Here is a 17836-nt window from a genome sequence, read left to right as displayed (position 1 = left end):
AAGAAACACGTATTACAAAGTGTCGCCTTGTTTCTATCAACTTCTGGCTTAGATCTTAAGCTTCATGTGCCTGTAATTACACCGGCAAACCATCTTCTCATCAAAACGGAACACCAAGCTATTTGGACACAGAAATAAGCATGGAGGTTGTAGTTCTTCAGAGGAACTCGCTCACAAAACAACGACAAATACCGAAAATATTTACCTACTACAATATATGAATTATTATTATACAGGCTTTCCCGCAATTGATGGAAAAAACGCAAATTGTGTTAACCCAATTATCTAAAAGTTATTTGAATAGTTTGAAAAGATCGCTAAAGTGACCAAGTTATATTTTTTTTCGGATTTTACATTTGCGTTTTATTCATTAATTTTGCGACACCCTGTATAAACTAAATCCTTACAAACGCAAAAAAAATAAAGTAATTCTAGATGCAAGCAAATAAGAATTACACACCAACTCAACAATGCCACGTACTTTAAAGTGCATTACTAAAAGAGTTCATGAGAATGCCAGGATCACTTGAGCATGTAAAGCATGCAAATGAATTCAAAAATAAAAACCAGATTTCAAGTTTCTTTTAATATCAAACAATAAGAACCATAGTAGTCATTGATTTGACAGAACAATGAATTCTTTTTATTAACACTTTTGTCGCTAACTGTTTCCACAAAGACGTAATAAGGGACCGGTGTTGAAGTTAAAAGCCCTTTGTGCTTATCTGTACACAAAGAGCCAATATAAGTAGGGTAGGTTATCCAGATATTCATCATTTACTGGAGTTGACAATCAAGTAGAAAAAACATTTAGGTGCATCAATTATGAAAAATTAAACGAAAAAATACAAAAAGCACAAAAAATCCTAAACCTAAAGAACTTTTTACCTTAGGTTGACAGGCTTAAAAATTCATTTTAAAATGGTTTTAAAACGTACCGATATGTAAGTATTGCAAACAGTTTTTTTTTTATTCTGCAGGAACCTAGTATTTTTCTGGGATAAAGTGTAAAATCAGTACAAAAATAATTTAATCAAGTAGGTACAAAATCTGATCCGATCAGTGGTCGCATTTAGGTTACACTACCCTACTTACCTATATGAAACGGGACAAAGCCTTCCACTTTATATTTATAGCATTACAGATTTGCGGTGTGGGGGGTTTAAACTTGTGCCCTAATTGCACGAAGAACAAACAATTTAATTTTAAGACCTCCCTGGCGTAATGGTTGGTATGCTGCTTTATAATTGGGTTATATAGGGTTCGACTTAATGTTAGTTCTTGTTCCTAAAATGGCCTGTTATAAGTAATAAAATACTAATATACGAATACACAGATAAAATCTATAAAACTCACAAATAGTGACGCTTTCTAGTAGTAACAGACAAATTAAAATCGGTTTAGCAGATCTAGAGATTACCCCCTACAATAACTTATACTTTACCTCTATAAAATATTATCATATTAAAAAAAATTAAGTAACGGAAACTCTGTACAAATCAGTAGTTTTTGGGAAAACTGCGGTCACACAGTCTTACATACATGCGGTTTGAATACAGGACTTTTTTTTTTAAAAAGCAACAATTTGCGCCACAGCTATCTTGTATAACAGCTACAAAAATCTAAAACATTTTTTAAAGTGCCCAAGCATTCACTGCAATCCAGTCGGCTTGAAATATTTCAGTAATAATGCTTGTGCTTATATAGAATAATATGCCGCTTAAAGCTTTAAGCATTCTCGACTCAACTGAGCACACGAAACCGGAATATTTTAATGGGCGGATATGCATAGAAAAACACCGGTCAAACTAGAATCACATTTAACTTGTATCGTAAGAGTTGTTATGGATATACTTAAATGGGTAAGTAACTAACGCTTGAGTTGCATTACAGAGACATGTTAACTTGTTACGATAAGTTTTAACTTTTATTTGAATTCCGACTACGTGTGCTTAGAAACTTTGCTCTGGGTGAAGTATATTTTCTCTGGTCTGGTGTGGTGTCTAAATTAGTTGTTATTGTTACCGACAAAGACGTGCCCTTTAGAGTTTTGCTTCAAAAGTTTTTATCAGAAATTTGTACAAGAGAGCCAGGCCGAAAGTTACGTTAAGTTACCCTTTACTGACTAATACCTTGGTAGAAATATAAACCCTATAACCCAAGCCATAAATACACAACGCCGCTTAGGAGATGCCGTCGCCAATGAGAGGTGCGAGTTGAACTAAGTTATATCTCTTCTTAATTTAAGCCTTAACCCCTACCTTATACTTACTGCATTGTCATTAACATAAGGAGACAGCTAAAGGTGCAATAAAAATACTTAAAGATTATATTACACCGCTAATAGAAACAGTAATAAAATGTGTTGAACTTTGTCATCAATAGGCTCCATATTTTTATGGCCACATTCCCACAGTTCCATTGTGCAGGAGTTTTGGAACACTGGCCTTCTAGAAAAAAGGTTCCGACGAATTGATAAACCCCTCCTTTTTTGAAATCGGTTAAAAATATCCTAAAATACAATCAATTCACCTTTTATAAAAGTGATAATGTATCCATCCCATGGCATCGATTTAGATTGCTTTAGTATATTTTTAAAAGTCTTCAGGTAAATGAACCAATTCTTAGTATATTATCCTTGAATGCTCTGATGATTTGCCAATCAATCGTACTCAGACTAAATTATAAGGTTTCTTTAATCGGGGGAACCCTAAAATAGTCTCGTATTGCGTAATTCCTTGGAACATGTCCCACGTTTTTTGCCATCAGTGTCCAGTGTTTTTCCGTTTCTATTCTACGAACCGAATGTAATTCGAGTGGATTCGCCGTGTATTTTGCAGAATTCACCAGTGAACTGTCAGTATTTTGGCTTCCATGTGATACTTATCCGTCGGCGTATTAGATTCGTTTAGTCACACTACTTAGACTTGAGCCTCTCTGTTTAAGCCAGACTTTTTTACGATAAGTCCAATGTTAGGTAGGTAACTAATATATTAATACCTATGGAAAATCTAATATTTTTAACCTTTAAACGAGCAATTCTTGTATATAATGTACGTATACTTAATCTGAATCATGTAAACGACCCCAGAGATTTTCATTAAATTTAGTATGCAAGAGGATTCGGGGGCGATAAATTTATCTAGTTTAATTTTTAGAGAACACAAGATACAAAAGAATATCTGCCAAATTGGTTTCTCAATCGAAGATCAAGAAGTAGTTCCTATTCGTTCCTTTTTTCTGTAATATAGTGAGGTATTGGTTTTTCGGGTTAGTATTGTCCTTGTCATTGTCAATGCAAATATGGTCTGTTTAGAATAGAAGATCAAGCTAATCCTTTATTTACATAGGTACTTCTTTTTCACATCAAATTGTACTTACATTGTTAAAGGTGCTCAGGCCTCTTGAATCTATAATTTGGTTACATTATCAGAACCCTACGCTCACTCAAAGGCATGACGCCATCTGTTTTTTTGCTCCCTTGCTACGAGTAGAAAAACAAGCAATAAACATCATGTAATAATTCTACCCTATATTGTTTAAACATTTACATTGGTCACCGGTAAAACCATTGCTTTTTGCAATCAAATTACTCATTGATATAAGAACTTAATGTAACTTTTTACATTACTCAAAAAATGCGTCACTTTTTACTTATTACGTTACATGCATATTATTTTCTTATCACAACAGCAATATTTTAAAAGGATACTGTAAAGCTTTATCAAAAAGACCTATTTACCTCTTTATGATTCATATTTGAGCGAAAATCTTCGCTCAGTGTTAATTTATTGTAAAATCCTATTATTTTATATCGAAAAGTTCATCTTGTACCTACTAAGTCAAATGCTGACCTTAATAATTTATCTTTGCGTGTTATTACTTTAAGATTTCGAGATGGAGTTGGTTGATTGGAAATGGTTTGAGTTTTTTCTAATTTTGGATTTTTTAGGACAGAAACTACCTACATTTTGAATACCCGTGATAATGTTTCATTCAATTAATAATTAAGTAACTGTAAGGCTTGCTTAAGTTTGATAATTTTATTTGAGTCATCTTGTTGATCAATGGTTTTCATTCATTATCATTATTTTTTTAGCATTAGCCTAAAACCAAAATAATTCTAAACATTGATTTACGCGACGTTTTGGAGATATCGCTACATCACCTAATGTTTATTTACACCATAAGTAAGTTTATAAGTAGATACGTAAGTAGTAGGTACATAGAGATCGTTGCTCTAAACAGATGATCTAATCATACCTACCAAAGCTAACCTATAACGTAAACATTTGGTAAGGCTATACAAACAGATAACTGGAGTCAAATAACGGAATGTCGTTAAGTTACCAAGGCACACCAAGGTGAGATCAATAGAACCATAATATTTTGGTTTTATATCAATGATAGATGTAGTGGTAGCTGTAAGTTTAGGGCTGTGTTTTGTCGGTCACGTAGGCCCGAGAGCGAGAGATCCGATGTTTGGGTGAGGAACGGGCGGAAGATATGAGATAGATGTCAGAGCGAGATGGAAGAGTGGCGTGACAACAAAAATGGCGACGCCGGGTGCCGGTCGAACCGGTCGACTCAAGCCACGTGCTTTACGGCGTAGAATCGCTCGCGTACGATGTTTGTCAACAAACGCCCTATGAAGGTCAGCTGCAAAGGGTTGGGAAGACAAAGGACTCAGTGTTGCATAACCAAATGCACAGAAAAAGTTTATGAAAAAGAAAAATCTTCGACCGGTTCTGGTGAGGTTTTGCGGTTTTGATAACTTTTTTGTTAACTTTATAACAAGTTCCGAGCAATTTACTTTTAAAATCCTTATTTCATGTAAGTAGGTATAATTTTTTCAAGTTGTACTTTTTCCTACTTATTTAACAATGTGTTCAGTTTAAGCACCTATCTACCTAATTTATCCAGGTAAGATGTGATCAACAATGTCGTTACTAGATACTATTACTCTTCCACTTTGGTTAGTATTCACTATTTCAATATTACTACTACTACCTACTTCAATATTTTCTCTACATTTAGTTTTAGTGCTTAGAAATTTAGAAGACCATTCATATTCTTAGTTATAATTAATTATACACATCAGAACTATTTTCTTTTTTAGGTTTTATGATCGCCTTCAGCTCAAGCTCTCGAAACTCATGAACAAATGATGAAGAAGCTCATCTTACAGGATCCTTCAATGTGCTAATGCCTTTATCAAGGCTTTGACTCCACATGCGAGACTAGATGATGATGATGATGATGATGATCTTCTAGCAGATGTGTTATAAAGACATTAATTACTTGTGAAAGTGTTAAATCCTCTACTTTTGTAGTTTTATAATCCTTACATTAGGTAATTTTATTAATGACATACTTAATAATTTTATAGACCTAGATCTTATAATTGTTGATATAGGTAGTTTAATTGCAATAAAGTTTATTTCTGATCAACTGCCCTTTTTCATCTACCTATTTGGTTGGTAGCTACTTTTTAACGAATAATTCAGTAGAGATTCTGAATCTGTGTTTGCTAATGTTATATTACTCGGACTCAAATAACTAGGTACTTAAGTACCTAGTTATTTGAGGTTATCTACGCTTCATCTTTTAGCTTTGCAAAAATTGCTTTTGTGTTGCGAGCAACACAAACTACTTACTGCAATAATTATTCTATTACTGCAATAATTATTCTATTTATCAAAATTTACAGTTCAAACTACCACCAACCTACGTCATGCGTACCTGTCTAAGATGATGCAAGGTTCGCAAATGATAAACAAAGATCAGCATCACGTGTTTATAAATAACTTGTTATAACACTTAAAAGTTATACTTTTATATCTTTGTGAGGTTAAGCGAAAACATCTGGTTTCTTTATGCGCATTAAAAGAGCTATGAATACTAACATCGATGGTTAGAGAAAAATAAACGAAAAAAAATGTAAACACGTCAGAGGTGCGAGCGAGCACGCATGCGCTGGCGAGAGGCCACAACTCGAACAACGACGCACTCGGGCGAGGGCGAGCGCGGGGCGCGGGGCGCGGGGTGCGGTGCGGTGTGCGCCGCGCCGAGTCGAGCCGGCAACTCCTCATCCTCAATTCCTCAGTTGGATTTCAGAACATCGAATGGGCGGGCGTGTAGGATGGATCGCTAAGACACCAGTAGTTTTTTTTCATTCCGCCTTCTAGCAGTGTTTGTTTATTACCGTCCGGCATACTTTCCGTAAATCCTTCTCGACGGTGGTGCTTTTAATTTTATATCTTTAGCGTTTTAATTTTTTCAATCTTGTATCAAAGCGCCGCGTTCCGATTTCACGTCGAGAAGGCAGCCGCACAAGTTTGAAAGCGGCTTTTTGAGAGTAGTACCACCTACTCCCCTTAATAATTTTGTTATCGCTGTTAACAACGCATCAGGCAAAATCAAAATGGTGAAGAAGATAGACAGTGAAGAGAGTGTAGATAGCGGTGAGTAAAGACTTTTATTTATTTTTTGCTTTAGTTAACCGTTGGAAATTTTTTGATTCATAACTGATGGCTTCGAAGACAGTATTGTTAGAGCAGTATAATGGTTCAATTTACTCTGCTATAAAATTGAAAATTTCTGGTAATTCACGCCACAAAAAATATAAGATGATGACATTAATATAAATTAAGTAAGTAAATGCGTAGTTTGTGAACTGCTTTTTCAAAATTGCTTTCTACCTCCCAGTAATTATTAGTTAGAAACGATCAAGTTTTCAGATGATTAAAGAAAAAAAATGTATTAAAAAATATTCTTTTGCTACCTCAAAATTTTATTTGTTCAGTTAGATCGGATGATGTATTGCATCATTGAAGCGTGAGTAATACAATGTTGTTATTTAATTATTTTTTTTGTTGTAATTTAATACCGAATATAACAATGCTGTTTCCGTGCTGATTACAATACGAATTTTAATGCTAATAGACAAATTATTATCGGCAAATTGTTAATTATTGATAATGTAATAAAATTACAACAAACCAATATAATCGTAAAAAACATTATTGTGCCCACAAAGTAAAATAAATGTTCGATTGATATTTTTACTTTACTTTTTCAAATTTTATGTACGTTACAGTTAATGCTTTATTGTTTAACTAACGGATTCCTGCGACTTTATTCGTTTTTTGTAGAACTTTCAAAAGGGTACAATTCCGTCAATCATGTTTGCGTACTTTAACCGTTTACGCAGCAGCGATGCAACGGATGCTCTCAAAAGGAATATTTTTTCCCGTTTTTGTCACATTTTTTACTGTCGCTCTACGCGGTACGCCTATTGGTCGTAGCGTGTCGGTCGGTCGGTTCTTGAGGTTAGTACCTATAACCATACAAACTCCTTTGTATGTTTGAGTTGTTTAAAACTGATGACTCAGCGGCTTGTGTTTCTGAGTGATTGTGATTGTCTTTAAAATTTCTCTTTCAGTGATGGATTTTCATGAAATTCTAGTTCGATGCCGGTTAGAAACCGATTAATATAGGCCATGTGTGTAACTACAATTGTATCACCAGTTGCACATTGCAGTTTATTTGCATCATAACACTGACCAATCCTAACAAAGAGTTATTCTTGGAGTTTTATGACTAAACACTGATGTGACGTTTATTGTACTGATTCTTGACTGTTTTGTTATACATATTTACAATTCAGTATCTATTCAATGCCACTGGTTAGGTCTTCGATCAAGGCTTTACGTTTTATCGGTAAGTTCTTGTTGAGAAGATTCCAGAAAGATTTTATTCTTTTATATTACTAATATTATATAGAGGGAAGATTTGATTGTTTGTTTGTTTGCATTGAATTGGTTCTGCAACTACTAAACCGATTTGGAAAATTCTTTCACCGTTAGAATCTTTCATTATTCCTGATGAACATGAGCTATAAGTATTTATCCCCGTATACCCACGGGAACGGGAACTACGCAGGTAAAACCGGGGCATCGGCTAGTCCTAGTTTAACAAGAACATGCAAGAAAAGAAAGTAGCGTGTGAAAGGAAGGCTCGAGTCACAGGATATAAGCTTATAGCCTACACTTCAATATGTTTCATTATAAAGCAATCTATCAACAGATTTATATTGAATAAGAGATTTTAATAAAAATCAACGATATACATATATTTTAAGATTTGTATAGAGGAAGCGTTTTTCCTTTGCTACAAGTATGCAAGTAATTAGTTGCTGGTTCAGCGAGTAAAAACGTAAAAATCACGCGATAGCCAAAACGTTTCATTTGCCTACACAACATTAATTTGCATAATCAAAAACAAACTTGCACAGAAATAAAACAAAGAGACGATTGTACGCGCACGAGAGATAAGATGTGAAAAAACAACCGCTTATATTTCTGTAGTGTTCTGATAAAGTTTTTGTATTCAAATTGTTTTAATCAAAAATAAACAGACTGGTTTGCTTTTTATCATTTCCGTCGTGTACTTCTCGTTGTTAAAGTACCTACTTACATAGTTCAGTTAAAGTTTCAGTTGTGTGGTGTGTGCCAATTATAGGTCAAATACTTTTGTGACTACGAACTTGCAGTTTTACTAGTGCTTAGCTAAGCAATCTAATTCATTCATTTTTGTTGTACATGGCTTGCATTGTGACTACCTAACTCGAAATCGCACAAATTCTGTTTTGAAATGATCAAGTTTTATATCACATTACTGACATCTGATTCAACTGTTTTTGTAGTAATAAAAACAAATGACAAATGTCAGCGTTTTGAAGTTAACAATAATGACCTTCATTATTGTTAATAGAATCAATGTTGATTCTGAAATTATTTGGAAAGAGAATGTTATTAAACTTAATGTACCTATTTTTCTCTTTGTCACTGTCTGAATATATGATAACTTTATTTAATAATGTAAGTCAGGTAAGGCGGCTGAGCCTACTACCTTTACCTAAGTCTATTTTATAATTTTAATTTATGGAATGTGATGGGATATCCAGTACCTCCCAGTTATATGACGCTTAATCTGTGACAAACTAAATTATAAGAACTTGTCACATACAGCAATTAGAAAATGTCTGTACACTAATTTAGAAGTGAAAACGTCAACTTCACAAGAAAGCAATTCTGTTACAAAACTTGTTTACGAATTGAATAACAATTTAATATTTATTGCTCTAAAATAAATAAGATCATAATAAATTGAATGTTGTTTTTCAATAATACACCATTGTTTACCTTAAATTCATTACATTGAACCATAATAACAAGTAATATAAAAACTTCATTGTAGGTATTTTTGAAATAATGAATAGGAATAAATAAAGTGAAAAATGAAGATTTTAATATTGTTTCTTGATACTTAAGTTCCCATGAAACTAATTTACGAGCATGTAAGGCTTTGCTTTTTAAGAATGTGTTGGCGCGCAACGAAACGTTACGTGGGCTGCGATTGGTCCACGTATCCTCTTCGAAGAAAAAACGTCACAATCAATTTATAAAACTGTCAAACTTTTAATTGTCATTATCATTCTATACTGTAACACGCAATAAAGTAACGCATCAATTTTGAATCACGAAAGGATTTTTATTTGTCTCCAAAAAAAGCGCAAAGTCTTGGAACGAATTAATCTACCAAACATAATTTGGTCCTTCGAGCCGGATTCAATACGAAGTACGAAAAAATATATCACGCAACAATCTATACTTCAACTATTAAAGAGGTTCAGGAGAACAAGGAGAACAAAGGAACGATCTGCTGGCGCGTGTGTAACGGTACGGTCAACCCATCCTTTCTTCTACCATCCAACCTTCACTTCATTTGACTAATATCGTGCTTTTTAGTGTTTATAGTGATTCATCCACCGCTTCGAACCCGTCACGTACGCGGCGCTGACGTGTACGAGTTTCTGCTACCGTAAGTACTCCTCTTTTTACAATCCACCATGAGCACCCGCGATAAATCGCCAACGCAATTAGTTTTACCCGACGATAAACTAGAACAACATATAAAAGAATACATAAAGAAACGTGGCATCCTAAAAGGCAGATTGACGAAATTCAGTAATCATATTAGTAATTTTGATATTAAAGTCGCATCACCGCAAATTTTAATAGATTTGAAATTAAGAATAGAAGGGGCCACAAACTTATTTAAAGAATTTAATAATATTCAGACCAAAATAGAAGAAAGTGTTCATGAACGCGATTTTGAGGAACAATTATCGCAGAGAGAACAGTTTGAGGACTGCTATTATAGCACAGTATCCCAAGCTGAGCTCTTGTTAAATAGTGGTAGCAGTAGGAATAGCAGTGAGGTCACTAAATGTTCTAATTCATGCGCTAGTTTAAAATCAGTAAAACTACCTACCATTACGTTGCCTTCGTTTGACGGGGCATATGAAAATTGGTTGGAATTTAGGGATACGTTTATTTCTTTAGTACACAATTCCAAGGAAATAAACAATATCCAAAAGTTTCACTACCTAAAATCCTCTCTGAAAGGCAGCGCAGAGCTAGTAATAGACGCATTAGAATTTACTTCTGACAATTACATAATCGCGTGGGAACTATTAGTTAATCGTTTCAATAATAATAGATTATTGGTTCAAAATCATGTTAAACGCATATTTAATGTTCAATCACTAAGCAAAGAATCTCCCGTTTCTATTCGCGGTCTTATTGACACAATTACGAAAAATATTCGATCCCTAAAGATTTTAGATGAGCCTGTCGATACCTGGGACACTTTAATTATTTTTATAATCGTGTCAAAACTAGATAAAATCACTGAGCGCGAGTGGGAGCAGTTTAAAAGCACATCGTTGAACAATGATTATAAAATAAAAATGAACGATTTGATTAACTTCCTCGAACGCCGAGCGGACATGCTGGAAACATTGCAAGGTTCACACAATTCGCAAAATAACATCAAGTATACAAAGGATACCAAAACTAACGTGAAGTTATCCACCAATTCACACAAATGCAATGTTTCCACCACTAAATCGCACGAACGTCACTCCGCGGCTACAAAATGCATTATATGCAATCTCGATCACCGATTATACGCTTGCACTAAGTTTATTAATTCGAATTTAGAAACGAAACTAAAAGTTATTCGCGATAATAATTTATGTGAGAATTGCTTGCGTTTTGCTAATCACACCATTGAGTTTTGTAGGTTTGGCGGATGCAGATTTTGCAATAATAAACACAATTCGATGATATGCCCGCGAGCCTCTCAAAACGAAGCTAAAAACATAACTAGTAGTTCGCATAGCATCACTCTTCACTCGTCGAGCAGCCGGGAACTAACAGCGAATTCAGGCGCGGGCGCATCTGTGCCCTCCGCACACCTTTCCCCTGCGAATCCCAGTAGCGATGCAATTAATACACACTTGCAAATTAGACGCACACATCGCTCCCTAAAACCGGTTTTGTTATCTACTGCATTGATCGAGGTACGAAATTGTCACGATGTTTATGAGCGCGCAATCGCTCTGTTAGATAATGGTAGTGAACGAAGTTTTATAAGCGAACCTTTTTGTAAATTATTAGGGGTTAAAATATTACAGTCCACTCACGAGATTAGAGGTGTAGGTAACTCCGTGACGCAGTGTAATCAAACATGCGACATTGAGATTAAATCGCGCGTCAAACCTTACACCACTAAACTTCAATGTTTTGTATTAAAACAAATTTCTTCGACGTTGCCCGCTGTACATTACGAACGCGCTAAGTTCCGTATACCGCATAGTTTACAGCTGGCTGACCCGCATTTTCTTAATTCTCGAAAAATAGATATTTTAATAGGCGCAGATATATTTTGGGAATTATTAAACGAAGGTAATATAAGGTTACCTAATGGACCTTATTTACAGAATACGCATTTAGGCTGGATAATATCGGGATCTATCATATTTCAATCGCGCAATGATAGCACTATCCAGTGTAATTTATCGCAATCCATAGATACGCAACTACGTCAGTTCTGGGAAGTCGAAGAACTACCTAGGGATCGGGATACGCGCACAGATGCCGAACGGGCTTGCGAGGAGTTGTTCTCTCAGACTACGAAGCGCAATGATGAGGGACGGTTCATCGTCAAGATACCTTTAAAAGCATCGCCCGAACTGTTAGGTGAGTCTTACTTTCACGCAGAACGACGGTTTTTATCATTAGAAAAGCGGCTTCAACGCGAGCCCGCTTTAAAACAATTATACGCAGACTTTTTACATGAATATGAAAGCCTAGGTCATATGACGCGCATTTCATCCTACGGCTCATCGCATTATTTTTTACCGCATAGTGGAGTACTTCGCGACTCCAGCACAACACGGCTCCGCGTAGTCTTCGACGCAAGCGCTGCGACCAGCACGGGGCTTAGTTTCAACGCAATACAGCTGGTAGGTCCACCTATCCAAGGTGACTTAATTTCAATCCTTCTCCGTTTTAGGCAGCATAGGTACGTAGCATGCGCGGACATCGAAAAGATGTATCGACAATGCTTAGTGGACGAAGCGCAACGCGATCTCCAGCTGATTCTTTGGCGAGACGACCCTACGCAAGCGCTCGGTGTATATCGTTTAAATACCGTTACGTATGGTACCGCGTCCGCGCCTTTTTTAAGTGTTCGTTGCTTAAAACAATTAGCCATCGAGTCTACAAACGACGAAGTTCATAGAATTATAAACGAAGATTTTTACGTGGACGACTTAATTACGGGTTCGGATGAAAAACAAAAATTAATTAAATTATGTATAGAAACGTCAGCGACGTTGCAGTCGGGATGTTTCCCACTTCGTAAGTGGATATTTAATTTTTCGCGCGATGAGTCATCCGAGCATCTTACAAGTGTGTCGGCGCACACTTCTAAGCAACTAAATTTCAGTGACAATAGTAGTCACAAAACTTTAGGTGTAGGTTGGCTCAATGACTCCGATGAATTTTATTTTAATACGCAATTCGAATTTCATATTGATCAACCTATAACTAAACGTAGTATATTGTCATACGCTTCTCAAATCTTTGATCCTTTGGGTATGTTAAGTCCATTCATTGTAACAGCAAAAATGTTATTACAACAGCTGTGGTTATTAAAATTAGGATGGGACGACGTTGTGCCTAGCGATGTCGCACGTCAGTGGAACCGATTTATTGCATCTTTACCTATCTTGCAAACGATTCGCGTACCTCGGTATGTTATGGATAGTAACGCTATACATACAGAGCTGCATATTTTTACCGATGCCTCGCAGACCGCTTACGGCGCGTGCGCCTACATTCGTACATTGAATTTTAATAACCATACCGCCAATGTTCGTTTATTATGTTCCAAAGGAAAAGTCGCGCCGTTAAAAACAATAAGTATTCCGCGTTTAGAGCTGCTAGGTGCCCTTATAGGAGCTAGATTATATGACAAAATTAAAAAATCGATTCAATTTCAATTTGATAATATAATGTTTTGGACTGACTCAACTATTGTCTTAGGCTGGCTACGCATGCAACCTAGATTATTAAAAACGTTTGTTCACAATAGAACTACAGAAATTCACGAGTTAACGAAAGAACTCCCGTGGCGTCACGTAAGCGGAAAAGATAACCCAGCCGATTTGGTTTCACGCGGGGTCTTAAATTTAAGCGATTTGTCTTCTTCACACTTATGGTGGGAAGGGCCCGCATTTCTTCACGACGTTGATTTCAATTGTATCAACGTACCTCCCCTTTATACGCAGTATGATACTGGCGATTTGCCTGATTTAAAAAATACAGACGTAACCGCGCTAACCAGTCATATGTCGGAATTTGAAGATGGTTTTATCAACTTTGAACGATTCTCACAGTTCAGCAGGTTGAGACACGCGACTGCATATGTTTTACGATTTATACATAATACACGTAACAAATTTAGTAAGCGGTCGGGTGTGCTTAGCGTCGATGAGCTGAGGGAGTCCGACAAATTGTTGACTAGGCTGTCTCAATTAGAATCTTTTCCAGTTGAGTACAAGTCAATAGTCACCAAAAACGCATTAAAGAATAAACACAACTTGAGTAAATTAAGTTTGTTTATTGACAACGATAGAATTCTGCGAGTTGGTGGCAGGTTAGACTATTCTTCAGAGTTCGACTATGATAAAAAACATCCCGTGTTACTATCAGGCAAACATCGTTTTACTCTTCTTCTTTTCCGACACGCGCATAAAATATTATTACACGCTGCACCACAAGCGCTTCTTTGCCACATTCGCGAATCGTGGTGGCCACTTGCAGGTAGAAATCTCGCTAGAAAAGTTTTTCATGATTGCGTCGTATGCAAGCGTATCAAAGGTCGTACGCTTACTCCTCTTATGGGAAATTTACCCTCTGAGAGAATCACACCCACCTTTCCGTTCTATCGCTGTGGCGTGGACTACGGGGGGCCAATTTCCATTTTAAATCGTAAGGGTAAGGGCGCTAAAACAACTAAGGCATACATATGCATTTTTATCTGTTTTGCTACACGTGCAGTACATTTAGAACTAGTTAGTGATCTCACTGCTAAGGCTTACTTGCTTGCACTTAGCCGTTTAATATCCCGTCGGTCTAAGCCCGACGAAATTTGGTCGGACAACGCCCGCACATTTTTAGGTCTTAAAAACGAATTCGCAGACTTTCTAGAACGTTGTGGTGATGAAATTATTGAACACGCAAGTCAACAAAATATTAAATTTAAATTCATTGTCCCATACGCGCCTCATTTTGGTGGATTGTGGGAGGCAGGAGTGCGCTCGTGTAAATACCACCTTCGTCGCGTGGTGGGTAACGCGAATCTCACCTACGAAGAGTATAGCACTGTATTAGCACAAATTGAAGCTGTCCTCAACTCCCGTCCGCTATCTCCAATATCATCGCACCCTAACGACCTTCTTCCCCTCACTCCTGCTCATTTTCTAGTTGGCCGGCCGCTTACAGCGCCTGCCTGCGACAGCCTCGTGGATGCACCAGTTCATCGCCTTGACCGGTACCAGCGAGTGGAACAGATTCGTCAACACTTCTGGACCCGCTGGTCCAAAGAATACGTATCCGAACTGCAAACTCGAGTTAAATGGAGGGAAACTATTCAAGATCTCAAACCCGATACAATGGTGATAATAAAAGAGGATAACTTTCCCCCATTGAAGTGGCATCTGGGGCGAGTAGTGAGGAGCATTCCTGGGAAGGACGGCGTTGCACGAGTGGCCGAAATCCGCACATCATCAGGACTCGTGCGACGTGCTTATACCAAAATCTGTCCCTTGGTCGATCCTGACGAAGCACTTTGAAATCCAGGATTCCAAGGCCGGGGGCATGTTGGCGCGCAACGAAACGTTACGTGGGCTGCGATTGGTCCACGTATCCTCTTCGAAGAAAAAACGTCACAATCAATTTATAAAACTGTCAAACTTTTAATTGTCATTATCATTCTATACTGTAACACGCAATAAAGTAACGCATCAATTTTGAATCACGAAAGGATTTTTATTTGTCTCCAAAAAAAGCGCAAAGTCTTGGAACGAATTAATCTACCAAACAGAATGCGTTGTTAATTTAATGCAATTTCATTATTATACACGCTTGGATTTCAACATGGCCGCTGGAGCGCGTCGCCCCACGGCGTTCACTGTCAAGGTCACCTAACATCAAACTGCGCAGCTTGGGTATACAACTATACAGTAACTATGTAACTATACAGTATGCCATATAAACAAACAGTATAAAGCAATAGTATCTAGATATAGCTTTATGGACAAAAACAAGGAAAATACTTGTCATCGATATTTTTAGAACACCGTGACTTGTTGATACTCTGCATTGTTGATTGAATTGAGGTTAAGGTAGTTACTAACTATCTTAATATATTTGTTTATACCTTATATGTTTTTTTTTCTAACTTCCAGTCGCTCTTTTCATGAAATATCAAATGGATATGTCTATAACATCTATATATATATATATATATATATATATATAATGTTGACTCATAGATAATATTAAATATATTCGTACATGCGAGTAGGTATGCCTTTTAGTACCATTTCAATTGCAACATTTCAATTTACGGTCTTGACTTTTTCGCGATTTCAATTAACCTTTCTTCAGCATTGCTGTTCGGTTTTACAATCTTCGTTGATTGAATTCAATCATTCGTGTCTATCAAAGCAAATCTGCGTAACCTTGACCGTGAGTCCGTGACGGACTTTACGGCAATTCCAGCATGATATCGGATACCTCGCCTCTCTCGCCCCTACACCGGCAATTTCCGAATCGATTTCTCTCATACATGGTTGCATAGGGTAACCATTCCCCACATGCTGCCGTTCACTGGCCATTCATAAGAAATGCATTGAAAATTATTATAATACCGTATGAGTAAACAGTAGATTTTATGAAGTGTACCTATAATAAAAACAAAATAAATAAAGCTAAAACGTAATAAATTGTGATAACTTACAGGTCATACAGTCAGGAGACTTAAAACATAACTTGAACTTTCTTGAGAAGTTATCTAATATTTTAACGACTATCACGGTCAGTGCTTTCTTTTTGTTGACACTTTTTGTCATTTATATCTATTCGCGTAATAGAGAAAACAAGTGACAAATGAGCGATGGCCTAATTAGTATCCAGTGAAAGCCGTTCGCAAACGGCAAAAATAGTTCTCCCTCATAGTGATTTCACTGATATAACCATCTGGTTTAGTTTAGTGACGGTGCCAGGCCGAGTTGGCAATTTATTTAACATTGCTCTGTATTTAGTGTTACTACTAGACTTTGATCTTAGAGAACGGTTATTATGGGCTGTTGGTTTCGTAGTGCCGGCGATAAATTATAACTCGGTAGCAGTCACGTCTTGGTTTAATAAGATAAGATCTTTCTCAATCACTTATTCATACCTTAAGGGCAGCGCGCAATTAGAAAGTTGCTTGTTTGTTAACTGCTCGAGGGTATATAAAAGTATTGAGCTATTTATGCAGTCGATTGACTGTGGCTCAACGTTTATGCCGACAAACAAATTAGAAAGTAGAAAACCGAGTAGGGCACAATGTCAATATCGGAAATATCGAAGGTTTATGAAGTAATTCAAGAACTCGACAAGAACTTGAATTGCTCTTAAATTACTATTATTATATGTATAGTTGTTGTTTCATTGCTAATATCTTTAATGCTATAAATCGTCGTCTATTGAATGTTTAACTATTTCATTCACACTGAATTATTGGATGCTTATTATGTAGAATAATACGAAGGGCATAAGAAACGTTTTAAATTGTATCAAGGATGCCTGTATTTTTGTCGTTTTTTGAATAACTTTATAATGACTCTGCTAAAACCGCATGTCAATCTGTTTAGTAGTTTTAGATATTACCGTGAACATAAACTTGTCTTCTACTTTCGCATTTATACAAGCCTTTTAGTAACTCAATCAAATAATTTTTTCGTAAATTTTTACAAACTTAAAAGTTAGACGGATAACACTACTACTTCACTAATACAAGTATAATTTCATCGTGCGCGGTGCATAGTTGCATCATACATTAAATCTTGATTAGATATGTTACTAGCTATAGATACAGTTATATTATCTGATTTAAATGTTAATGTTGATTAAAACAAATGTTAATTAAAACAAACTCGTAAGTCCTTTATATAAGTGCTTTACGTAATTATCGCTCTCAAACTAAACTAAAACACGTGATTCCACTTCGGAGTCGTCAATCGTCATGTAACCAACGTGTAGATGAAATAGTTGTTCAGCTTTAGCTGTCGTTCATGAAATTTAATAAAATAGGTGAGTGTATTAGTAAATTTTCGTTTTATTATTTCATACCATAGCACATGGTTTCATAT

The 17836-nt window shown here is 36.3% G+C and overlaps 1 protein-coding gene across 2 annotated transcripts in view; it reads left to right on the top strand.

Annotated features, from left to right (window-relative positions):
* The first annotated feature begins 4574 nt into the window (after nt 1-4574).
* Nucleotides 4575-17836, top strand: part of LOC112045223 (MAP kinase-interacting serine/threonine-protein kinase 1) — a 28427-nt gene continuing 15165 nt past the window's right edge. The window contains exon 1 of one of the 2 annotated variants that reach the window (XM_024081323.2): nt 4575-4751. In XM_024081323.2, the coding sequence (XP_023937091.2) occupies nt 4628-4751 (124 nt within the window). In that variant the 5' untranslated portion in view covers nt 4575-4627. Of the gene's footprint in view, nt 4752-6095; nt 6465-17836 lie in introns of those variants that run through there. The other variant, XM_024081324.2, reaches the window with a different exon arrangement.

Source organism: Bicyclus anynana, chromosome 7 (genome assembly GCF_947172395.1).
Source record: "Bicyclus anynana chromosome 7, ilBicAnyn1.1, whole genome shotgun sequence".
In the NCBI taxonomy this organism is placed as follows: Eukaryota; Metazoa; Arthropoda; class Insecta; order Lepidoptera; family Nymphalidae; genus Bicyclus; species Bicyclus anynana.
Note: the sequence above shows the minus strand (reverse complement) of the source record. Positions and strands in the feature narration are given on the sequence as shown.